Consider the following 27,381-nt stretch of genomic DNA (forward strand, 5'->3'; position numbering starts at 1 on the left):
GTGAATTGGCATTGTCATTCTAAGTACTAGTTGCGTTCGCGGGTACAGTGGACAAATTGTCGCCGACAATTGCTAACCTCACTTAATATAAATAATACCGTTAATAGATAAATATACAAGGTATATTTACTTTTAATTAATATTAATAACTGATTATTAAATTATACTAGGTAAATATCCTTGTATTATTATTATAGTATTATCTATTAACGATATTATTTATATAATTTTAAAGTGCGCATGCGTTTTGCTGATAATTTGTCGCCGATTAGTCGCCGACAGGCACCCGCGAACGCACTTATATTAATATACTGACATGCGGTATGTCATGCCTTGGCAAAAATATATTTTGTTGTGAAACGTGTTTTATAAAAGATTTCTACTGTGTATTTCAAACATGCGACATGGATATAGGTATGAGGATAGACCCAAACAAACTAAATAGGAATTTTCTTGACAACGTTGCCACTCTTCACGGCAGCGACCGTAAAAGGTAGTATTAGGTAGGTACTTGTAGAGGATTACCGTTGTTAACTGCTGTGGAATACTAAAGGAGGGTTTATTTATGATAATTCACAGTTGTAGAGTGTAGTTGTAGAATACCATATGTGTCTGTGAACCTTCAAGTGGTGTGTAATTGTACCTGCTGCCAACTACTTCAGTTTTAGTATGGTTTAGTCTTTGAGCTACGTTGACGTAAAGTTTTCACACACCGCATGTCAGTGTCTACGTTGCTATAGTTAAAAGTAGTCAGGTGTATTTTTTCGCTATTAGTATGACAACAAGTTCATCCAGTTGTTCTACTTTCAAGTGCTTTCAACATTATTTTACTATTTTTTGTTACAAATACTGAAGTTTTTGAAGTTATACTTCTTTAGGCACGAGGGTGAATTTTTACATTGGCCGGCGCATGCGCACACGGACAGTATGGTATTAAATAGTCGCTACATCTTTTAAGTTATGTAGCGCAAATAAGGTGTGCGTGAAAAGAATATATTATTAGTGTTTTTAGTAAATATATTTATTACAATTTTTATGTCTGTGGATTTGTCTTGCTCCTAATAAGTATTATTGAAAATGTTTATTTTCATTTAAAGTATCTGTCACCGAGATTGTAATTATGTCCGAGAAATGATCCACTGAATATAAAAGCCGTGGTAGCTGATCGGTAGAGCATTCGCCTAGGGATCGAGAGGTCGCCTGTTCAAATCCTGATAAAGTCATTTCTTTTTTTTTTTTAATTTTAATTTTTGGTATTCTTTTTGTTCTTTCTAAAATTAGTTTAATATTTAAATACAATACAAAAAACTGTTTAAAGTAGATAGGTATATTAATTTCGTTGAAATCATAATATGAAGTTAGATTATATTATAATAGAAGTATAACGTCTTACGTGCGTACAAAGTACACACACAGGATTTTGTAGGAACCTGCACCATTTTTTTAATATTATTCATGCGTTCATAATTTTCTTGAAAAAATAAAGTTTATTTTATTTGGAGCAGTATTTTATTCTACAGCAGTGTGAAGAATCATTCGGTAGTTGATGTAAAAAAACAAATTCATATTGAAACAAATGAGAATAGGCAACGGTATGACATACCGCATGTCACAGTCTACGTCCTGAAATATCCATGTCAGTATTTAAGGGTTAAGATGGAATTAAAACAGTGAAGTCGTCATTTGTCCAGATGCACTGTTCAGAATGTTGAAACATGTTCTACATAGACCAGAACCCAGAAACAACCATTTCAGCAGTGGCTCAAGAAACAGATTTGTCATATTATGGCAATGTCAACTTTTTTTAATATCGAATATTTTACGTGCTGCTCCCAGTAAATTATCAAATAAGATTAGAGTTTTATCAATGGTTCAATAATAACTTAACAGGTGATATATTTAACAGTTATTTTTTTCTGATGGAACTTGGATATGTTAATTCACATAATATGAGTTGTTGATCATCTGTAAACCACCTTTTTTATTGCAGAACCATTACATCCACAAAAAGTTGGTTTTTGAGCTGGAATATATAGAAATAATTGATAGATACAACTTTTATGTAAACAATATGTCTCTAAAGTGTATAAGAAACGTGTTATAGGCAAAAAAGAAACAAAGCAAACTCAGCTATAAGTCTTCAAGGATTTGTGATCATCTGTCTAGCTGTATTATTTGATGTAATAATATTCCTCTTAGGATAACTTTAACTATTTTTCTATCTATACATACTTGAGCTGATACATACAACCATTGTGTTTTATTCAATATATTGCAGAACAGTGAACTGAAATAATTAATGTCGTAAGATTTACCCCTTAGATTCAAAGGCTAAGTGGTAAATAATAATTTAGTTTACAATTTAATTGTACTATTATTCGAGAAAATTACAACCTTTAGCTGCCATGGACAGATTAATTTCGGATAAAGTGGATATTTGGGAAAGTCCTAGAGATTCATTTTAAAGAACATCCTACAATAAATTAGTCTTTTTCTTGACAATGAGTTCGACACGTTTATCATAACAGTACGTTCCTGAATTTTATTTACCGAAAGCAATCATTTCTTGTGGTAGAAAATTGCAACAAAAATTATTGATTGTCCTAAAATAACAGGGCAAGTCACATTCAAGTGAAGGAAAACTATGCAGTTTTCTATGCAGTTCAAAAGAATATTTAAAAGAAAAGAAACAGAACGTAGATGGAAGAAACAAATTGTATTAAACTAATAAATATTAAAGAATAAAAGTTTTAAAATCTATAATGCAAACAAGTGTTAAAAATATGTCGACTTCGAAAAGACTATGAGACAAATGAAAGGTGTCAAAGACAGCAATCACTATACAAATAGAAATAAATAAATAAAAAAGTGAAATACTTTTAGATTTTCGGATGTTCGGCAGTTGCCACAAATCGACAGCATAATATAAACATAATCATGCAAAATTACAAAATTACTTTTTAGACTTTAAAAATTGACACTGAAATGAACTTTAGATTCTTTTTTGCATCTGGGGCATTGCAAAATATTAGTTGCTGCTATCCAGAACATAAATACTAAAAAAATATATTCTAACATTACCTACCTAATTTTGATCAGTATGATAAGAAATATTTATTTTTGCACATTTAATGAAGATATCCCAAATGCAATCTAAGAACATATTTCAAACACTAGGAAATATTCAGTTTACTTTCAATTGCATTTGTGATTTGATGTGTTCCAATTATAAGCAATTTAAAATTGAGCTTACAAATATTTTTCAATTAGTGCACTGTTCTACCCTGTATAATATTTACTATCACTAAATACATGAAGTTAATAAAACGTTATTATACACCATTATAATTGACATAATATTGTTGATATGTATATAATTTACTTACGCAATTATTAGAAAATAATGTTTCAATAACACTACATCAGATTTCACCTTTACAAGTCTTCTTGGGACATGAAATCCATTAACTTTGAGCAACAACGTTATATTTGTGATGTAAAACTTACTTACCTAGTAACCAATCCAAACTACCTTTTTTTTAAATAATGCACTTTTAATTAATGAAAGAGCAAATGTAAATAAAGATAACTCACATCGAAGTAAAAACTCGATAGTAACAATTTTTTTTGTAGACCAAGATGGATGATTAATTTTGTTCGTGTAGGGATTCTTCATATTCCCGGAAGTTATCCACTAACATCGTGCTTTAAGCCACTAACATCAATTTTACAATTTAACAATGTAAATTTCATTTTAAATCTAACCTCTGTTTGATTCTAAGACTATTAAGCAAGTCTAAGAGTTCACTGAGGATGGACTGGTGGGTCACAAAACGTTTTGAACATTTTAACATTTATGCAATCAATTAGATTTTTTAAGATTTTAATTTTCAATTAAAACTATACCATTACTAAGGAGTTTTTACTTCGATGTTAAGAGTAATTTAACTACATGGTATACAGCCAACTATCGGGAACTATCCCGTTTTAATTTAATGTAAAAAAGATGTGTAAAAATGTAATATGTATAGGCTGGCCGGAAAGTCCCTTTACACTAATGAATTATTTTTTTTATACAACAGAGAGAAAAAATAACACAATTTTGTTTGTAAGTTATTTATTAATTATTTATTTATCTAAAACATGGGTGTAAATACCTGCATTGTCGCTACACAACTTGGTATGACGCCATGTTCGTATACTCATCCATCTCAGCATGTCCGGAGTTACTGACGTAAAAGATGGGCGCACTTCGTTTCGCAAGTCCTCATTCGAAACATATCTGCATTTCTAACCTTCTCTTTAATGAAATTCCACATTGAATTGTCCGGTACTGTCAAATATGGACGTCTTGGAGGTCGAGAAATTGGAGAACCACGTCCAATCCATCGGTTCGGGAAGATTTCATTCAGGCGTTTGTGAACAACGAGAGTGAAATGGGATGAGGCGTCATCTTGTTGAAAAGAAATAGTGTCAGCAGTGCCCTGAGCTGTCGATTGCAATAATAACCTTTCTTTGATTATCTGCAGATAAATAACTGATAAGTTATGGAGCCTTCAAAAAAATATGGCCCAAACAGATAAGTTGAAATAATTCCAGCCCATGCCATAACATGAGGCGGGTTTTTTCACTTCCTCAAAGAAATGGAGGTTGTCATTTACCTAGAAATAAACATCGCAAACTTATATGGTGAAGAGAACATTTTGTTTGTCATATGCTCTGGGAAAGTGTTGAAGCAGTAATTGACATGCTTTAATTGTAGACTCACTTGTGGCCGCCATCATGTTTCAATCGCATATATTGTTGTCTGTCTGCGTGACCAGACAGGTGCCCTTGAAGATGCGCATGCGCCGAAACGCAAATAAATATTGGCTAGGTGTTGACACATTATTATTATTAGTGTAAAGGGACTTTATTATTAAAGAATCATTATCGGAAACAACAACAAAGAACTGTGTATCTGCCACTTTTTATTGATAGCTCAAATAAAACCACGGTTGTTTACTTTGCAATTGGACAAGAAGAATAATCATGAATAAGGGGAGTATATACAGTACGTAAATCGTTCAGCTGGACATAGGGAACATACATTGTATATATTTAGATACATATATACATACATTGTATTATATTTAGATAATTGTGGTTACTAAGCTCTCTCGATGACAATATTAAGGGGAATTAACCTCAAAATTGACAACTAATTTCGACCGACACATATAAACGTCAAAATATGACAATATAATAGCTAAATATTTTTGGCCTAAGGGAATGGGAAAAACTGTGTAGTTTTGAAATTAAATTTTAAATAAAAATGTTTTAAAAATTAAAGTGAAATTTTTAGCTCATTAATCATAAACTTTTATTTTAATTTTTGATTTATTTATGGACGACTTTGCTTCAAAACTCACTCATTCTATTGATTCCAACAGCTCTATTGCACCAAATCTCGTACTCGAACAGAAGTTTCAACTAACACAGGTTACCGCAGTTGCCACAATTCTCTCAATGTATATTCCCTGTGTCCAGCTGAACGATTTACGTACTGTATAATAAAACCACAAAATTTAGGTGTCATTATAATTTGACACATATTCTAATAAATATTTGTTTTATTTGTCTTCTTCTCTTCTTCTTCGTGCGACTAAAATTACTCCTGTTTGTCTGCCTGTTTTTTATATTGCTTTTTGTCCATGTGATTAATGATTAATTAATTAAATTTACTTTGCGTATTTATTTCACTTATAAGTGTAGGTTTACAGATCTTTTCCCCTAACAGTATCAATTATTTAAAATATACTTACTAAATTGGAAATAAAGATTTAAACCAAAAAGACATCGATAATTAGAATTGGTTTCTAGGTATGTTTTATTCACATTAAAATCACATCCATGTAAAAAATTATAAATATTTTAATATACGTACTAATTCTTTAAACTACTTAAAAGTATATACCTAAAAAATATATGATAATGGCAAATTAATGAAAAAATTGGCAAAAATTTAAAGTATAAAAAAACGAAAAAACTACTGACCGCTATGCATAACAATATAAATAGTTTTATATTAGTACAAATCATTTTATTGTATATACAAAAACAGATATATAGCTTTAGCTTACTTTTTAAAACCAAAATAAGGCAAATAACCACAGAAGAATTCAACATTCAAATAACCAAATGTCATATACTTATTTTCTAAAACTAAAATATAAAATTTCAGGATTACCTATAAAAAATCACACACTAAAATAAATTCGCTATGTTATAATTCTACAAAGTAATTCACGCTCGGCGGGGGTTAAATATACAAAGTTTTCCAAATTGTAACAATTTAAAGCTATATATTTTTATTTTCAATATTTAGTTTTATATATTATTATGAATATAATTGTCTTTTGAATATCATTGTCTTTTGAATATCATTGTATGAAGGTCTTTAAATTTCATTTATTATTTAATTACTTATATTAAAGAAAATAATGTCATTTTAATAATTGATGGATTCGGCCGTTACTTGATGGAAGTTCATTTTATCTCACAATAAAATACTGAAAAACGTTTGTTTTTCTATACTTCCACAAAATTTATTACAACTATGTTATTACTACAGCTGTTTCGGCAAAGTGCCTTTCTCAAGTGATTCTCAAGTGAATGTCATTTTAGGTTACCGATTAGAATTTACTCTGTAACTGTTATTATTATTCTGAAGCTATTTGCTTGTAGCATCTTATGTAATTTACTATTTTATTTGGGAATAAGCCACAATTTGAGTTTAAAATTAATTTTATTTGACGTTTCGATGTCCACTTCGATATGTCCGAGTTGTGAATATGAATGAGTCAGATAAAATTAAATTATTAGAAGAATTTTTTACCAAGCAATAAAACTAAATTGTATTTAATTTATTAATATTTTGATAACGATTCCCGCAGTGGACATCGAAACGTCAAATAAAATTAATTTCAAACTCAAATTGTGGCTTATTCCCAAATAAAATAGGAAATTTTTAGAATAGAGGATATGGATATAAAACAGTTGAAAATAATCTTTGAATACCACATTTAACAATTAGATCTTAACCTTAATTACATAATAATCTTCTACATTTATCAATAATTAATCAGCCTGCTATATTGTGTTGATGGGTTTGCTATACAGTTTTCGACATTAAATAAGATGAGGGCTGCTTTTTTGTTTTTTCTCTTTTTGCTGTCTGTTTCTGTCTTTTTGTTTTCTGTCTTTTTGCAGGCCTGTTTACATATATGTGGGATCTGTCCCACATATGGGACAGATCTCCACAGATTTCCTCCGTTTTTGATGTATGATTGATGCTCATTTATCCTAACACTTAGTGGTCTTGAGATTTCTCCTACTTAAAAATTGTTGTATTTCACACTGTATTTTATGAATTCTTTGTGATCACCAGATATACAGAAACTGGTTATCAGTATTGAAAGCCAACGATAAGAATATAGCAACATTAATGAGATAATAGAAGGTCGGGAATACATACAATTGACTATGTAAATACACAATAATTAGTGATGTCAATCCGAGGGTACAACATCCGGATTGGAAATCGAAACGTCAAAAATAAATATAAAATTTAAATAATTGTCATTAAAATTATTGTGGTTTAATTCCACATAAATACAATATTTAACTTAAACATGCCACAAGAAAACAAGTTCCTAACCTCGAATACCTATTTAATAAAGTGACATTTTTTTCAGAAATTTAAAATGATTCAAGTATAAATATAATTTCATATGATTGTTAGAACTTGGAAAAGTTTGGAAATGTTTATATGTAGCGGCTTAAATTACAGTGAATGGCGTTTTCACACTTGAGTTTAGTTTTCCACTAGTAAAACTGTAATTAAAAAAGGGTTCAAACAGAGATGAACAGATACCTAAGTACCTACCTAAAATGTTTTAACAAATTCTTAAAATATTATACACTAAAATACTCTCAAGTATATATCTCTCAATCCGTCGGTCACGACGGCTCAGTTGGAAGAGGCGCAGTTGATCGACAAGTTTAGTGGATTTGCGATCGACGGTTCGAGCCTCAGCCAGGTCATGAAATTAATAAAAAGCCAACGTCGGTAGTATAAAATTCAATAGAATCTACGACTTAGTCTGTAATAACTGGTGTCTGATCGGCCTATGGAGGAGCGGTACGGCAAGGGATAAGGGCTTGCGGCTTGGTGATACTCCTCCATAGATCCCTACCGAAGGGCCTTGACGCCTAATAACGGTGAATATAGTAATATATCTCTCAAAATACACTCTAATAAGAGTAAACAATGAAACGGCTAGATCGGTGGTAAAAGATGAGAATGAAGGTTTATTCAGAGCAAAAACAGTAAAAACAAGTTGAAACAAGAAAGGAAACTATAACAAAATTTAGAAAATATGACTAGTGTTATTTCAGATACTGCAACTGAAATATTTGGAAAAACGAAAAGGAATTTAAGATTAAAGAGACTTAGGCCAAAGGAACCAATAAATCAGAAATAAACTGCTCGTCAAAAGTTAAGGATATTGGTATCATTCAAATAAAACTTTTGCTGTCGAAGAAATTTGGTTATTTTCATATCAAGTGGAAATAAACAGTCCTATTAAATCGTTTTTTTATTCACAAAAAATTATCAGTACATTTTTATCTGTGTCACTGAACTTCATTTCCTGAATCCTTAGCATTTCGAAGTTTTTTAGTATATAAATATGGAAAGAAGGAAGTTAGGTGTTCCAAACGCAAAATATGGCTGTTGGTATGATCCAGGCTGCTGCTAGGCATCGGATTTTATCAATTAATCTATTTAATATTATTTTTAACTCTTACCGTTCTTTAAACATATATTTTCACTTTCCGCTTTTTCCTGTTCATGTTCTCTATATTTTCTTTCTATTCTCTGTTTCTCTCCCTTTTATTTTCTCTTCTTTTCTCTCCCTCATACTCTCTCTGCTCTTTTTCTTTTTCTCATCTCTTTCATTCTTCTTCCTTCTTTTATGTTATATTTTTCTGTATCGTTGTGGGGCATCGGTGGGGAAGGACCTTTTACATCCGACCTACATAGACTACCCCATCTTAATATCAGAATGAATGGGTGGATGAGAAAGCGTGCATAGATGAAAGAATGAATGACTGGCGTTGCTCGTAACTGTCAACTGCCATTCTTTGGTTGGTTCCTGGAGTGCCGGAGGGGAGCTATGAGTAAGGTCGACGGGTCAGATTCCCGCTAAGAGCGGTTCCAGACCCGTCAGCTGGAGAAAGAGGGGGTGGGTTTAGTCGGTAGGCGGCCCGGCAAGATAATGATAGGACGGACTGAATCCGACACACCTGGGACACCTTCCCAGATGGTCGTAAGAAGATTCCCACCTCCCCAAAAAAAAAGGCTGCTGCTAGGCAAGCGGATGTAGGTGAGAGTTTTAATGTATCGCAAAGTGTAGTTTCTCGGTTAGTCAACCGTTTTAACCAAAAGGCAAATGTTGGGGAACGGCTCAGAACTGGAAGGCCGAGAGTTACTATGCCCGCCCAGGACCGTTGCATTACTCTATTAGCTCGAAGAACGCCATTCGATACCTGTAGAATCCTGATTAGGTTTTTTAATGCAACGAGAACTCGATGTCAGTAGCAACTCTACGTCGAAGGCTTTCTCAGATCAATTTAAGATCAAGGCGTCTTTTAAGAAGAGTTCCACTCACCGCAGAGCACAGACGCCAAAGACTATCTTGGGCTCTGGAACATCGAAATATGAACCGTGTTTGGACCAATCCATTAGTGCCGAGAAATCGTCGATCTGTCCAAGAAATTCGTCCCTTTCGAGGAGGTACTGTTACAGTGTGGGGAGTAATTCCTTTTGATGGTCGAACAGACCTATTAGTAAAAATGTATAAACATTTTCAATTTCTTTGCAATCTGAAAATGCAGCAGCATTATACTCTAGTTAAGACCTATTAGTTTTGAAACAGAAATATGACCAGTACTGTCAAGGGATGAAGTTATCAACAATATTATTCCACATTTTCACGCAGCTGTTGGTCAAGACTTTCTTTTTCTTGATGATAATGCAACTTCGCACCGGGCTGCCACTGTAGTTGAAGCCCGATAAAATCAAGGTATTCCTCATTTGCCATTAAACCAGAGGTCTCCTGATCTCAACTGCATTGAACATGTTTGGGATCAACTTCAGAGAGGATTAGATGCCATAACCTATTGCCATAACTTTGGATGCAAATCAGGAAATATGTGCTTCACAATTTAGAACACACCACCTAGTAAATAATATCTTATTAGATTTTGAAAATGATTCGGGTGTTACCAAGGAATTTTGCCAATTTTAGTTGTTTTATTTTACACTTGTAATACTATACGGTATTACCTGTACGACCACCGTATAAAGCATCTCTAGGATTCAGAGGTAAGGTAGCCATAAGAGGATGTTCCTCGGTATATGATTTTATGTCGACCGTCAGCATTTTACGAAATTGACATTCCCACCTATCAACCACATCGTATCCTATTGATCTGAGATGCTTAATTTTAGCAATTGTTTTATCATGACGATTTATCGACATGGAGGGGTGCAGTTCCATAGAAGAGTAACAAGTGGGACAACCGTGACAATAACAACCTTGGAATTAAAAGACCCTTGGAAAAAAAAATGTATTTCTTTTACGAAACTTTTCAGTTGGTTTGATACAAAAGAGATGCAGTGGTCTTAATTTATTTTATAATAAATAATTTTTCTGATTTACATTTCAATATTGTTTTTAAAGCAGTTTCTGATAATATCCCTAACTTTTGACGAACATTTATATGCGCAATGGAGGAAATCATTAGATGCGTTAGACAAGGAAGCCGTTTCTGGTTGGTAAGTTTATATAAAAATAATGGATAAAATAGATTTGTTCAAGTAGTAGATCCCCTAAAGGTTGAGAGACAACTGACAATATCCGTTCTTTTGGCATGCCAAAAGAGCATGCTTCAAAGAATAAAGAAGGTTTTAGTTCGTCGAAATTTACGCACTTTGCAAAGTTTTATTTTTTATTGGCGTAATCTAGAAAATGTTCAAGATTACCAAAAACATCATGACTCTGTTTGTGTCTGCGATATGTATGATTAATGGTGTCATCGAGACCTAAGACCCTACTTCTTATCCATCCAATTTGGGTTTTAAACTAAGACGTTTGAAATTAAGCAACACTCCAAACCTTCTGGATGAAGTACCGCTCAAACCAAGCACCCACTATATCACTCACAATTAAGGAAGCCCGACGAGCTTTCAGAAAAAAAGTATTATTGCTAATTAATCTATATATACAGCTACTGTGTTGTCAGATTATTTAAAAAAATCTACATAATCATCTCCTAGCTTAATTGTTTTGTTAAGACTTGTATTATATTTTTGGGAACATATATTAAAGGTTGCAAACTTGTTAATATGAGCAGGTGTGCGTTATCGATACTTATCTTTGTTTTAATTTAAGTATACATAACTCACATCGATTATTGTTTTTATTAAAGTTCATAGACATATCCACACTAAGTCGTCAGTCGTTCAGAGAATAAACTGAAACAAAAGGAACTTAAAAATCAAGTCATTATGCTGGGTCAAAACAACGGATTGTACAGTATATATAAAATATTTTTGTCTGAATGTCTTTGGTTTATCAGTATCTGAGCTTAATAAAACAATTTATTGTTGAACAAACAATTCGGCGAATTACCACTACTAATAAACACTTTATTTTTTTTTAACACGATTACAACCTTACGCTTTTGGTATTTTAAACTAAAGTGAAACAGAAACAGGTGATTTCTTAAGAGAGAATGTAAATATGGTTTTTGTCTGTGCAGAGATGTAAAGTAGGTATGCCAGTGTCATTGTAAATGTATATTTATTTATTTATTTTTCTATATACGGGCTTTACCCATTATTACAAAATAATTGTGTTTACAATTACAAAGGTTATTGTTGCTTATACTATTTTTGGGTGCAATAGTCCTTGTATGTAAATACTGGTGCACCTATCCAATATATTTATGTTGAGTTACAGTATGAAATAACATTTTTTTCTATGGATGATGTACAATGTGCAACTTCTCTCGCTACTTACATACATTCAAAACGAACAATTTCTCACACAGTGAAAACAGTCGGCCATTGCAGTGAGAAATATTTTTTCTCACGGGTTCTCCATACATATGATCGCCGTTTTCATGGTAACATGCACAGTACAAACACAATTATTGTTGTTAAATAAAATGTGTCAAAGCAAAAACTTACCAGGAATTACCTTTCAAAACTGTTCAAATATAACTGTTAAGTATTATAATTTCAAATAAATATAAACTATATAAATATTAAGAATATTAAATACCTACATAATGTGTATATGTATTTGATGTATAACACGTGATAAAATGACATATTTCTCCCTTGCTTGATTTGCGGCACTCGCCTCGTGCCTTGGGTCGTGCAGACAGTAATGTATCGTTATAAATAATCAAGTAGTGTTCATTGATAATGGTAATTCGCCACGTTTGAACAACAATATAAAGTGGTTTATAAATCTCAGACCGATGAACCAACTAAAAATTTACTTTGAGACATATAATATAATATATATGTGTGTGTAATGTTTTGTAAATAACTAATATTTACAAAGCATACGTTATACACAGTAATCCGTCATTTTAATAATAAAATCCCAGCAACCAAATGGATTATCCAAATAGACAATCGTCAATGGATAAAAATCTTTAAACTAGACAAACATATCAATATTTTTGTCATTTTTATCACTAAGTATCAGTACACTACTGATACAATTTTCAAATAATGATCATTCAAAACATTATATCTTTCACCGCTTTCTAATAGAACTATTAGTTTCGCTATTTGCGAAGAATCCTAAAGTACGTAGAGTCTTTGTAACTCTATTTACGAGCGGGTCCTTGAATTTCCAAATAGTGGTGTCCATTACCCTGGTTTTTCTAAATTCCTCGCAAGTTTTCTTGAGGGTTTTCACGCAGTCAGCTCTGTAGTGATGTAGTTGTGCATCTACGGTTTCTATGGCATAGCTTGTGCAACCGCTTCCAATACAACTTAACGGGAAGTGATTATGGAGTGTCAATACTTTATCCGTGTTATGGAAACATTTCACATATTGGCCGGGCTTAGTGAAGTTCTTGGTGCGGTAGACGTGTTGTAACATGTGCATGTATCTAAAAATAATAATATAATATTACTTAATGGATTGGATTTAACTTTTTTTTATTAATAAAATATTGCTAAATGTAATACTAAATATGTTTATGTTGACATTCAGAAAAGAAAAATGTATCAATAAAATATTTGGGATCATAGATATTATCGATATAAGAGTGACTATTGTGCCACTAAAGACAAATAAGTTAATATCACAATGAAAAATTATTGTCAATCGTAGGGGCATTTAACAAACTCTAGTAAACAGTTATCGAGACGTATAAGATGTGCAATAAATCATAAAACCAATCAACATTTATAAACAAAAAAGATGCTGTTCCAAAATATGTGTATTGTGACCACTCAGAAAAGTATCTTGGATGTATGGTCGCAAAAGAACTAAAAGAACTATAGAGACTTAAAAATAAACAAATGAAGAGACTAGACTTGTCTGGCCAATCAAAAAAAAATACATGGACATACAGATCTAAAACGTATCCGAAAAAAAATCAGAATAATAACGCTGTAAAACGTCACAAACGTCGTCAGAATAAAAATTCTATCGACGCACTGTTAAACTTTCCACTGGTTAAACTAAATGTAAGGTCAGGTGGGGTAAGTGTGTACCAAAATATTAAGTTAGTTTATTTACATACCGCATTTTGAGACCAAGTAAGATTTGAAGCTAATATTTTAATATAATAGTTTAATATGTATCACCTACAACTGCTTCATTTTAAAACTTTCCACGGCAATGACGTCACCATATTTTAATTTTTTTAAAACTATGTCCGTAGTCCCCCTCAAGTCAATGGGAAAAGTGTGTACGATTTATTTTTTAGCCATGAATCAATAGAAATGGAGTCTAGGTAAGTGTGTATTTTAAAAGTGCAAAAAAATGTTTTAAAAATGCAAAAAAAAGTTTTAAAATCCAACTCAGAATTCCGATGGTACTTGATTTTAAATGGCACGTCTCTCATGAAATGCGCACTTAATGTTAAGTTCAGACAGAATGACACTTTTCTAGTTAAATAAAAGCAAAGCGAATTTTGGTTTCAGTTGATCTTGTAAGCATTTTTATTCTTCTTTAATGAATCATAGATGGCGACACTAGTATATAACCATATTAAAATATATTTTGACTTTACACACTTACCCCGAATACACACTTCCCCCACCTGATCTTATTAGATAAAAAAAAATACAATCATTGTAAACTTTGAAAACACAACTAAGGTGAGATACTAACAGTAAAAAATGAAAAAATGACTAATCAATTATTAAGAATAATTGACTCGAATGTCAATTATTGTCTTCTATAACACAAACAAAAACTCCAAGAAGTTTTACATACAGAAAAATGATGTATGTCTCATAACTCAATCGCATTTCACTAAGGATTTATACAGGGTGGTGAATTGGAAAACGGGCCATAGGAAAATCAATGTAAAATTCTAAACTGTTGAATTCCTGCTTCCCTTATTATTCTACATCAAAAGACATGAGAAACTATTTGTAGAGGATTGAAATCTTTATTGAAAACAATTGTTAAAATTGTTCTACGAATTAAACACATTCCAGAATGTTGTAAAATATAATAAATTTTATCAAAGTATTTGCCAAATTTAGGCTACACACAGTGCAACAATGTGTATAAGGTTGCCTTCGGTCACAATGAAATTATTATATTAACAATATTTTGAACTGTCAGTATTTTTATTTTATCGTTTTTATTGTTTAAAAAACAATAAAGTCGAAAAGATGACCTCAGTTGAGGAGAAAGTAGTAATAATAAAGATGTTTTATTCAGTCAATAGTTTGCGTACTGTTAGAAATAGTAACGTGTGACCTTTTACGCACTTACTTAGGTATGGCAAATGTATTCTATTTTTCAAAATTTTGGACTCTGTTTAAATCGTAGAACAATTTTAACTTTTGTTTTTAATACAGATTTTAATCCTCTACAAATAGTTTCTCATGACTTTTGATGTAAAATAATTAGGGAAGCAGGAATTCAACAATTTAGAATTTTACATTGAGTTTCCTATGGCCCGTTTTTCAATTCACCACCCGGTATATCAAATATAATGGATATTCAAATATTATCAATTCATCCAGGATATTCAGCAAAAGGAGAGTGTGCATTAATACTAAAGCAGAACATGGTAGGGGAACTGCGGGTATTACCGCCCAGCGGCAAATACCGCCCACTCTATAAAATATCTTAAATATAGAGAAATAGTAACTTTGGCAACGTCGAAGTGACGCCACGATACTACTGAGAGAACCATGCAACAAGGTCGCCGTCCATAAGCATATTTAGTTGTTTCAGAGAAGTCAACGTGTTTTGTGTGGTGCCACTATAATTTTTAGGAGTTCGAAAATAATTTGTGAGTAACTTATTTTTATACTTAATATATTGATTTTTTTATTAATTAGTAACCGGTCCTCTTATATATATGAATCGAAACAGTTTCTTTCAATATTTTGAGAAATAACGATTAACAATTGTTTTGTTTGTAATATGGCGATGGCGGGTAATTTCGCCCAACTTGGGCGGTATTACCCTCCAGTGGGCGGTATTATACATTGATTTATACATTTTTAATTTAGGATAAAGAATGCCAAAGACAATGATGAATTCGCGGAAAAAGGCAACATGGAGCGCAGAACAGCTTCAGGAAGCTATAAATGCAGTTAGAAGCGGAAAGGGGAAAAGGCAAAGTGCAAGAGAGTTTGGTAATATATGATCTTTATTTTTTAATCCATTTTCTAATTTTCTTTTTTTCAGGTATCCCATATTCTACATTAAAAGATAGGTTAAATACAAACAATGCTTGTGCAGCACAACTAGGTCGTCATCCTATATTTTCCACTGAACAAGAAAAGCAAGTGGCTGATCGCTGCATCTATTTGGCAAAGATGTTCTATGGTCTAACGGCCACTGCGGCTTTGCGGTTAAAAATAATATCAAACACTGCTTCAACGATGACAAAAAAATGGCCGGTAAAGACTGGCTTCAAGCATTCTTAAAACGACATCCAAATCTTAGTTTGAGAAAACCCGAGGCAACCAGTTTAGGGAGAATTTCGGGTTTTAATGCTGAAAGTGTAGGCCTTTTTTTCAAAAATTTAAATATAGTTTTAACAAAATATAACTTTCAAGCCTGCCGCATATTTAATGTTGACGAGACAGGCATTACCACGGTGCAGGTTCCATCCAAAATTATAGCTCCAAAAGGTGTCAAACAACTGGGAAAAGCTGTAAGTTGGGAGAGAGGTCGAAATATAACTCTGTGCTGCTCAGTAAGTGCATCAGGGATATATATACCTCCGATGTTTATTTATCCTAGAATCCGAATGTCGGAACAGCTCAAACGCAATGGACCGGTAGGTGCCATCTATGAATGCTCGGCCAAAGGCTGGATGACTGTAGAATTATTCTTGATTTGGCTTAAACATTTTAAGAAACACGCATCTACTTCGAACGACAACCCAGCATTGTTGTTGCTAGATAATCACAGCAGTCATTGTTCTTTATCTGCTTATGAATTTTGCCGTGAAAATGGGATCATTATGTTATCGTTTCCGCCACACACGTCTAATAAGCTACAGCCACTAGATTTGACATTTTATGGGCCGCTAAAATCTGCGTATTCAAATGAATGTTCACTTTATATGAGACGAAATGTTCACAAAAAAATAACACCATTTGATGTATCTGAAATTTTGAATCGAGCATTCGTCCATGTAGCTACCATGGAAAAAGCTCAAAAAGGCTTTGAAATAAGCGGTATTGTTCCATATAGACCAAATATTTTCACGGACGAAGATTTTTTGCCTTCTACCCTTTCTAATATTCCCGCTGTTGAACTACAACTTCCTGAAGATGAACTTACTCCCTGTACCTCAGAAACAAATCGAGTGCCTTCAAAAGATGCAGTCTTGGAAACAAATGAACCTAATGTTATTCCAAGTACATCAAAAGCCAACGAAGCTCATGCAGATGTCACTCCTTCAACATCAAAATCAGGCCTTGCAAATGAAAGACAAGGAGATATATCGATTGAAGAAATGACACCGTTGTGCGTCATAACTGAAAATAAATTAAAAAAGAGGGGTAGAAAATTAGGCATTTCAAAGATTTTGACGGCGACTCCAGAAAAAATAGAACTGGAGCAAAAAGAAAATAGAAAAATACAAAAGAAAGAAAAGCAAAAACTTTCAAAAAATGTAAAACACGTTAATAAAAAAATTAAACGTGTTACGAGGAAAGTCTTCGATGATAGTTCTTCAAGCGGTTCATCCCTACACGATGAAATGGAGATTTGCAATGACCACAGTTCCGATGATCCCAGCAGCGACGTAGAAGAAGAGTGCATCTATTGTGGCGAATATGGAAAATCGGAAATGTGGTACAGATGCGGAGTTTGCCATAAATGGGCGCATAAAGAATGTAGTGGTTACGATAATCACAAAAGTTTTATATGCGATTATTGCAAATAAAGTGTAGTTTGAAATGTTTTTTTACTTAAGTATTTCTTTTAATATGTTTTTTTATATAAAAAATATATAGATGTTGTTTGTGCGTAAATAATTATTTTGTGTTTGATTTTTATACAATGTAAACCCTGGGCGGTATTATACCATCAGTGGGCGCTATTATCCGCATAGTCTGATAATTCCGCCCAAGTGTAGGTTTGTGAAAATAAATGTCATACTCCGCAAAATAAAATAAATGAATACTTTTAGGCTTAAATAATTAGAAGTGGATAAAATGACTCTATTTTGACAGTTGACATTTTTTTTCAAGACCTGTAGTTTTTGATTAATTCAATAAATTGCTTAAGTGGGCGGCAATACCCGCACTTCCCCTACATGAACTCAGATCAATTTCCTGTCATTCTAAAAATCAGTATTCAAGTAATAGAAAAAGAGTTGCACTTAGATTAGCAAATAGAAAAACTGAGGCATTCACCGCTCCCTTGTTGATCAATCTTTCTGTTCCATTAAAAACGAAATAACAACTTGATGGTGGAGCTGTTCACAACCGAGTAGCCGCATGGAATAATACTCACATGAACTTAATCAAAAGAAAAAGAACAAATTTATCTAAAAGAGATATGTGTACAATTTGAGAAAATAGAAAGTAAAGGCGTTTGTGGCATCAAACCAGATATTCGGTTTGATAGAACACAATAATTTAATAATGCACTACTAAGAACTAATAATCGAATACAGGCAAAGATAAATGGAAAACTAACACAGTTTATACCAGTACATAGCGGAGTCAGACAAGGTGACTCGTCACCTACAAGCCTACTCGACAAGCCTACTGCTCTTTAATATAATAATAGACGACATAATACAAGCATGTATTACATGCCTGATAATAGACGAAATAATACAAGTAAAGGTCATGGTTACAGAATGGGGAACAAAGAAATAAAAATATTATGTTACGCAGACGACGCCGCATTAATCGCCGAGACAGAAGACGATCTCCAAAGATTAACACACATCTTTAATACAACAGCCAAGAAATACAATATGATAATATCGGCAGAAAAAACCAAATGTATGAAAACACCTAAATGCTCACTACGATGTAAAATCGAAATTGACGGGAAAATTATAAAGCAGGAAGCAAGGTTTAGATATCTGGGATTAGATATAACTAGTTACAGAGATCTATAAAGCAGCAATTAGACCTATATTGACATACGCAGCGAAGACAAGACCTGCCATATCTAAAACGAGACGATTACTAGAAATAACAGAGATGAATGGATAGGCAGAGAAAAGAAAACATAGAAATAACATGCAATGTACAAGACATAAATGGATGGGTGACAAAACGGTATAGCTCGATCAAAGAACAATCTGACCCCCAAAAAACAAATAAAGGAAGGATGAAAATTTGGGAATATGTAGTTGAAATTGTCTATTATTATATAAGAAAAAGTTTACAATTCTACCCCTTCTCGAAGATGAAAAAAATACATTCAAAATAAGACCGGAATTGGATAAAATGACTAATTCTAAACAACTTTTCTTCTATAGAGTTTTTTCACTAAGTCAATACTTTTCGAGTTATTTGCGAGTGAATATGTTCATGATTAACAAAATAAAACATGTTTTTTTACGGTTTTTCGGAGATAACTCAAAAAGTAAGTATTTTAGCGAAAAAATATTCTTAGCAAAAATATAGCCCATAAAAAATTGGAAAAAATGGTGTATACATGAGGTCTGTAGACCCACTAGAAGCAGAGTTGCAGCTAATGAAAAGTAGGTTCTTCTTCGTCAAATTCCAAATCGAATATTTCAATGTGAAATAACCTAAAAACAGAGCACTTTTAGGGGAAAATTCATTTTAACTTTTTTAAAGTGTTTAAAAAAAGGTTTATGTACTTTTGTTTTTTAAAAAAACTTGTAATATTAAAAGTAAGTGAATTACGCTCAAAATATTGTTCGTCCCTTTTATTTTTTGGTAAAAAAATCGCGAAAATCACCCCCTAATTAGCATCACATATAAATTTTAACATTACCACTTCACAAGTTACTTTGTCTATGTATTATTTATATGATATGCAAGTTTCGTCAGTTCAAAGTGCTTCGTTTTGAAAAAACTGTAGTTAAAATGGCTTGAACGAGTAACTAATCACGAGTTTAGGCAAATTTTGAACAGCTATAGCATAACCAATTTTTGTCTAACAAGAAAACAAAAAATCAAAAATATTCAGAAAAGCAAAACGTACATTTTATTACTCTTTGAGATTTTTGGTATTCCTAATTGTTTTTAAGTTAATTCCATAAACAATTACGATTTTTTTCAAAATTAAAAAAAAATGTTTAATTTTAAACCTAATTTTTTTTTAACACTGAGCACTTTGAACCAATGAAACTTATAGATAATATAAACAATACATAAGTAAAGTAACTTGTAAAGCGGTAACGATTAATTTTATTTGAGAAGCTAATTAAGGGGTGAATTTCGCCATTTTTTACCAAAAAATAAAAGGGACCAACAATATTTTGAGCACAACTCACTTACTTTTAATGTTAGAAGCTTTTTTAAAAAACAAAAATAAACCATTTTTAAATACTTTAAAAAAGTTGTAATTAATTTTCCCCGAAAAGTGCTCCGTTTTTTGGTTATTTCACATTGAAATATTCGATTTGGAATTTGACGAAGAAGAGCCTACATTTCATTAGCTGAAACTCTGCTTCTACTGGGTCTGCAGACGTCACGCATACACCATTTTTTTCAATTTTTTATAAGCTATATTCTTACTAAAAATATTTTTTCGCTAAAATACTTACTTTTTGAGTTATGTCCGAAAAATCGCCCAAAAACATTTTTTTTTTGTTAAAAATGAACACATTCACTCGAAAATAACTCGAAAATTATTGACTTAGTAAAAAAACTCTATAGAACAAAAGTTACTTAGAATTAGTCATTTTATCCAATTCCGGACTTATTTTGAACGTATATTTTTCATACCGGAAAAAAAGTTTTTCACCCCGTATTTTCCAATTTTTGTAAAATGAAAGGGATGTAGAATTGTAAACTTTTTCTTATACAGGGTGTCCCGAAAAGATTGGTCATAAATTATGCCACAGATTCTGGGGTCAAAAATAGGTTGATTGAACCTCACTTACCTATATACAATAGTGCACACAAAAAAAGTTACAGCCCTTTGAAGTTACAAAATGAAAATCGATTTTTTTTCATATATCGAAAACTCTCAGAGATTTTTTATTGAAAATTGACATGTGGCACTTTTACGACAGCAATATCTTAAAAAAAAAATTAAGTAAAATTTGTGCACCCCATACAAATTTTATGGGGGTTTTGTTCCCTTAAACCCCCCCAAACTTTTGTGTACGTTCCAATTAAATTATTATTGTGGCACTATTAGTTAAACACATTATTTTTAAAACTTTTTTTCCTCTTAGTACTTTTTCGATAAGCCAGTGTTTATCGAGATATTTTGAATATTTGTCGAATCCACCACATATTTGTATATGGTTAAGTACGGTTATAGAGACCTGTTAATAATCTGAAAATTTATTTATAATTTACATTTTTAGGTATATTTTGAAAAAGAAGCTACATCTCGATAAAAGGTGACTTATGAACAAAAGACTAAGAGACAAAAGTTTTAAAAACACTGTGTTTAACTAATGGTACCACAATAATAGTTAAATTGGAACGTACACAAACATTAGGGGGGTTTAAAGGAACAAAACCCCCATAAAATTTTTACGTAAATATATTGAAAAAGAAGCCGCATCTCAATAAAAACTGGCTTATCGAAAAAATACTAAGAGGCAAAAAAGTTTTAAAAACGTTGTGTTTAACTAATGGTACCACAATAATGAATTAATTGGAACGTACACAAAAGTTTGGGGGGGTTTAAGGGAACAAAATCCCCATAAATTTTTTATGGGGTGGACAAATTTCACTATAATTTTGTTTTAAGATGTTCCTGACATAAGAATTATACATGTCCATTTTCAATAAAAAATCTCTAATAGTTTTCGATATATTGAAAAAAATCGATTTTCATTTTGTAACTTCAAAGGGCTGTAACTTTTTTTGTGAGCACATTTGTACTAAGGTAAGTTAGGTTCAATCGAACTATTTTTGACCCCAGAATGTGTGGTATAATTTATGACCATTCTTTTCGGGACACCCTGTATAATAATAGACAATTTCAACTACCTATTCCCAAATTTTCATCCTTCCTTTATTTTTTTGGAGGTTTTCGTAAAATTTAAGTTCCCTGATCGGGCTAGTAACAGGAGTGGAACGAACACATTAATAGAATGGCAGGGGATAGTACGAATAGCACCAGATGAGTCACCAAATGGACGAAGGAGTATTGGCAGACCAAGAAAAAGATGGTGTGATAATTTAAACAATTTAGGAAGCTAATATTGAAGAAGAAACAGGCTTTAAAGCCTACATACAAGAAATAAGAAGAATAAGAAGAAAATAACTGCGTACCGATCTATTTTTTATTAATTAGTGTAAGTTTTCATGCTTACCTACCTATTTACCGATCGGTAAGGAACAGGCCAAAAGGCCTATTATAAGAAGAAGAAGAAGAAGAAGAAGAAGAAGAAGAAGAAGAAGAAGAATAAGAAGCTTTTATGCTATATGTTAGAATAAAAGTACAATGTTTTTTATGATATCAAATACACAAAGATATTGAAAACATTTAAAGAAATTAAAATAGACCGAATAGATATGAAGTTCAAGAGTATATTCGTCATGTGCAAGTAACTTGGAGGGAATACGAGAAACGATAGTGCGCGAATAGCGGAGAAATCTTGCAACTTTCTTAAATAATTCATATTGTCAATTGAAATTGTCAAATTGGCGTATATTTCATACCTACTGTCATTGAAGAAGAAAAATTATATGTTGCTCCACAATATTGATATGATATGCAATTATTATATAAACATAAATTTAATTAATTGGATTTTGCTTGTAATACTGCATTTTAATAATTAATTTTATCTACTACATACAATTGTTTACATTTTAATAACATAACCTAAATCTTACTTTTTCTTCTTATAATTTTTTTTAGCTATGGCCGACAATTATCCAGCAACCAGGACTAATATAATTGGCCAATATAATTAAAAATGTTAAAAATGTTGCTGAGCTGTGAAACCAGGTGTCGCGTTTCCGAACTTGCACGGTCCCAATAAGATCCCTTGTGGTAGATTCCCAAAATTATACATAAGTCAAAACGTGTTTTTTGACTTTTTTTTTTAAATTTTATCACCATAAACCCAACTTAGCATATACCGATTAGAGAAGACCATGAGTTCAACAACAATTGAAATTAAAATTCTGTATAAACAAAAAAAAAACGTAAAAAAAAGATTTTGTAGAAATCCTACAAATCATTCAGAATATAAATTTAATTTGTGATGAAAAAACATTTTCTAGGAGGTCACGCTTTATTAGGCCTAATGAAAATTTAGTGGATAAAAATAACAATAAATATTTATTTAGGGGAAGTGTTACACATTGTTTGCAAATGTAAATAATTAGATTCAAATTTCTCAGGAAGCTGTTGTACAGTAAAACCTTTTAAGTTAACTATATTCTGTGAAAATTAAAAAAAAACAGTATTGTTGTTTTATTATTGAATTTGAATTTCAAATAACCGTCAATTCCAGAATAGAAAACACGAAATTTGATTTGTACTTACTTTGGTATATCTTTAAACCATCCATGGTCATGCATTAAGTCATCCAAAAAGTATACATTTCTTACATTATATGACGCTCTTTCTTCTTTGTTTGTGCTCAAAGCTTTATGTAAAACTTTGTCCATTAAGCCCTTCCACGTAGTTCCCTCCAATGGCATTATCACTTCATCGATATCCAAAAGAATAATATATCTAAAAAAAGAAAATAGTTTAAAAATCATGTCAGCGGTATACAGAGAATCATTGTCAATATAAAATAAATATTTCCAACTAAATTAGATCTTCTAGATTATATTCTACGGAACACAAAAAGAAGTACAATGTATTGTATGGAGAATGGTCAGAGGACAAAGAAAAGCGATGAACGAATTAATAAAAAGAAAACACATTCAGAAGGAAACATGGGCAGACTACTTCCGATCTCTATTTGCTAAAGGCGATGCTGATGAATTGATGAACCAACAACACCTGAAGTAACGACAAAATATAAACATCAAGGAGGGAGAGGTAAAGGAAGCATTAAGAAAATTAAAAAATAGAAAATCTACAGTAGAGGACAGAATATCGAACAAACTCCTAAAGTATAGAGGCAAGATCTGACTAAACAACTATTAAAACTAATACAAACAATAATACAACAAACCACAAGAATACCACAAGAATGGAGATCAAGCATATCAATACCTCTCTTCAAAAAAGGAGACAAATCTGACTCAGATAATTACAGAGGAATAAACTTATTAAATACAACATTAAACTTAACAACCAAAGTGATAACAAACAAACTGAATGAAATTATAACATTAAACTAGAAGTCAAATAATAAGGAATGCACGTAATTTTCCCCTTGTTGCCATATTCTAAATTTGAAAAAATATATATAGGAAATAATCAGATTTTATGACATGCCATTGATATTACAGCGAGCATTTTATTGGCTAGAAATAGTGACGATTATATATGACGTCATTATTATATTTGGTCAGATGGTAAATGGTAACTGACGCCTGTCATAGTATTGTAGGTTAAATATAATGTCAAATTATTGTTTTCAAATTATATTTTATTTATTTAGTTTATATTTTAACAACAGTTTATTTTTTCACAAACTTCACTTTCCCTTCCTATCCTTGATTGGTCTTGTATGGTAGGTTTAATTACGCGTTAATTTTAAGAAATGTTGCTGGCTAAATGGGGGCAGCTCACAAGGCCATAAAAAAAAAGAAGAAAAAAAAATAAACAAATATCTTATATTAACCTTATATCGGACAATGTCAGTTTGACACTTATAGTAAAGATCTTATCTTTGTTTCACGCCCTTAAAGACAAAGAGAAACAGTGTAGGCTGTAGTAGCTTTGGTAAATAAATATGTGTTTTTATTTGGCAACAGCGCTGTCGTGCCAAACTTGACGGTAGCAAAAAAAAAACTAATATATGAGGAAAAATTTGTTGAATTTGTTTGCCGTTAAGTTTGTACCGGTGGGTTATGATGTCATTAAATCTATGACGTGCATTCCTAATTGTTTGACTTCTAGTATAGCAGATAAATGTCAGTTTGACACTTATAGTAAAGATAGTTATCTTTGTTTCACACTCTTAAAGACAAAGAGAAACAGTGTAGGCTGTAGCAGCTTTGGTAAATAAATATGTGTTCTTTATTTGGCAACAGCGCTGTCCTGCCAAACTTGACGGTAGCAAAAAAAAACTAATATGAGGAAAAATTTGTTGAATTTGTTTGCCGTTAAGTTTGTACCGGTGGGTTATGATGTCATTAAATCTATTACGTGCATTCCTAATTGTTTGACTTCTAGTATAGCAGAGGAATAACAAGGTTAGATGATGCACCGACGCGACGCTATATTTATAGTGAGGCAAGCCTCTAGGAATAATGAAAACTATCGAAAATATCTACCAGAACAACACAATAAAAGTAAAAAAGTAGACGATGAACTAACTTACCCAATTGAAGCTGGCAATGGAATAAGACAGGAAGATCCTTGAGTTCTTTACTGTTCTACCTGATCATGGATGAAATAATAAAAAAAGTAAAAACCAAAAAAGGATACCAAATGGGAGAAAAACAACTTAAAATAATCTGTTATGCAGACGATGCAATACTAATCTCTCAAAGTGAAGATGATTTACAACGTACGTTGCACCAATTTAATATAACTGCCAGAAAATTTAACATGTTAATTTCCCCAAAAAAGACAAAATTCATGGTTATAACAGCAAATCCAATAAGATATAAATTGGAGCTGGAGTATCAGACAATAGAACAAGTGATAGAGTTTAAATATCTAGGCATCACACTATCTAGCTACGGAAAGCTCAAAACAGAAGTGGAAGATCAAATGAATAGAGCAAACAGAGCCGCAGGTTGCCTGAGTGACACAATATGGAGAAATAAAAATATGGGAAAAGAAATGAAAGACAGAATTTGCAAAACAGTCATCAGACCAATAATATGCGGTACAGATATATGACGGAGATGCAAGGTGGACAACATTAATAACTGTAAGAAACAGAAGAGTAGAACGGAATGACCACATAAGCCGAATTAAACCAAATAGTGAAAACAAAATAAGGACAGCGCGACACGGTTCCCCAATAATAAGACGATCAGTGGGAAGACCACGAAAACGACGGAACTACAACTTACTGGAGGCACATTGAAAAAACAGACATCATCACAGAGTCATGCCTATACAAAAAGAAGAAGAAATAAGATTTTACAGTGCACCAAGAAACTAATTTAAAATACATCAATACTTACTTGTATTCATACATGTGCTTGTAGAAGCAGTCATTGTAGGGAATTAGTTCATTTTGTCTTTTCTGATTAGTCTTCTTAGTAAGATAAAGATGTTGAAAAGACGGAGCGTTTGGTTGACCACCAGCAAGATTTATGGGAGTTACGTGTATCTAGAAATGATATTTGATTTGATATATTTAACCTAATCTTGTAGAATCGTTTTATACAAACCTTTCCTTCCTGTTCATAGTGTTTCAAAACCTTACTGATGTTTGGATGAACATGTAATTCGTAAAAAAAGACTTTATCAGCTCCGAGGAGATTTAGTAGTTCAATCCACTCTACTAATCGTACTGACAAATCTTCATGAAGAAAATCTAGTCCTAAAAGAATAAAAATTATATCAGATTGGTATCGATTCTAAAATATACAATATAGGTCTGACTTAAATCTGATATTGTTGAATAAAATCTAACAGTAAGAACTGAGAATTTACTATTTTTCCTGTGAACTAACCACAATTTTAGTTTAAAAATATTTTCATAATTAGGTTCCTCTTGGGATTTCTGAAGTGTTCAAGTACTGCGACAGATCTGCAATGTTCCTTGGTAGGTTACATTAACTAGGAACAATTAGCGAAGCTATTTCAGTTCTAAGTTCAGCATACAAGACCAGAATATCTTGTCATACAAATATGCTGGCCACGGATTTACTAACATTTTACATGTTACGAAATTAAAAAAAAAACACCACCAAGTTATTGAACCTCCTCAATAACTTGGTGGTTATACACTCTTTGAACAAAATTTTTCTTAATAAGCTTTTTGAAAACGATTTCCGGAGTGTAAAGTTTTAACTTGTTCTTACCTTTAACACATACAGCAAAGTCCTTCTTAACTTTCGGTTTCTCGTAGATAATTCGTAAATTGTTAGTGGCGTTATCACATTGTTTTTCTACTAACGAAACAGATTGTGGAATTTGATCCTTGAATTTAGGTGGAAGTATACAAGCAATAAGATACGGTTGATAGATCCCATGCTTGTAATTACCCCATTTTTTGTACCTGCCAAAAAAACTTATTAAGTAAATAAAATAGGTTTTGGTCAGTACTATAACGACCATCTTCTACAAAGTGTAGTATGAATGGTCAGCCATATAAGTGCCA

General features: G+C 32.0%; 2 protein-coding genes across 3 annotated transcripts in view; one reads left to right on the top strand and one right to left on the bottom strand.

The window, feature by feature from the left end:
* The window catches only part of LOC114338558 (uncharacterized), a 221,349-nt gene that overhangs the window by 109,186 nt on the left and 84,782 nt on the right, over positions 1-27,381 (bottom strand). Inside the window, exons 4-8 of one of the 2 annotated variants that reach the window (XM_028289161.2) lie at positions 27,083-27,279; positions 26,447-26,598; positions 26,237-26,385; positions 23,460-23,651; positions 1,045-13,239 (exon numbers count right to left, since the gene is read on the bottom strand). In XM_028289161.2, coding sequence (XP_028144962.1) covers positions 12,879-13,239; positions 23,460-23,651; positions 26,237-26,385; positions 26,447-26,598; positions 27,083-27,279 — 1,051 coding nt within the window. In that variant the 3' untranslated portion in view covers positions 1,045-12,878. Of the gene's footprint in view, positions 1-1,044; positions 13,240-23,459; positions 23,652-26,236; positions 26,386-26,446; positions 26,599-27,082; positions 27,280-27,381 lie in introns of those variants that run through there. The other variant, XM_050649767.1, reaches the window with a different exon arrangement.
* LOC126883995 (uncharacterized) lies at positions 15,544-18,098 on the top strand. Its single transcript, XM_050649769.1, has 3 exons — positions 15,544-15,612; positions 15,836-15,961; positions 16,014-18,098. Exon 3 carries the CDS (start codon positions 16,222-16,224, stop codon positions 17,725-17,727), a length of 1,506 nt encoding a protein of 501 aa, XP_050505726.1. The 5' UTR covers positions 15,544-15,612; positions 15,836-15,961; positions 16,014-16,221; the 3' UTR covers positions 17,728-18,098.

This window comes from Diabrotica virgifera, chromosome 4 (assembly GCF_917563875.1).
Source record: "Diabrotica virgifera virgifera chromosome 4, PGI_DIABVI_V3a".
NCBI classification, from domain to species: Eukaryota; Metazoa; Arthropoda; class Insecta; order Coleoptera; family Chrysomelidae; genus Diabrotica; species Diabrotica virgifera.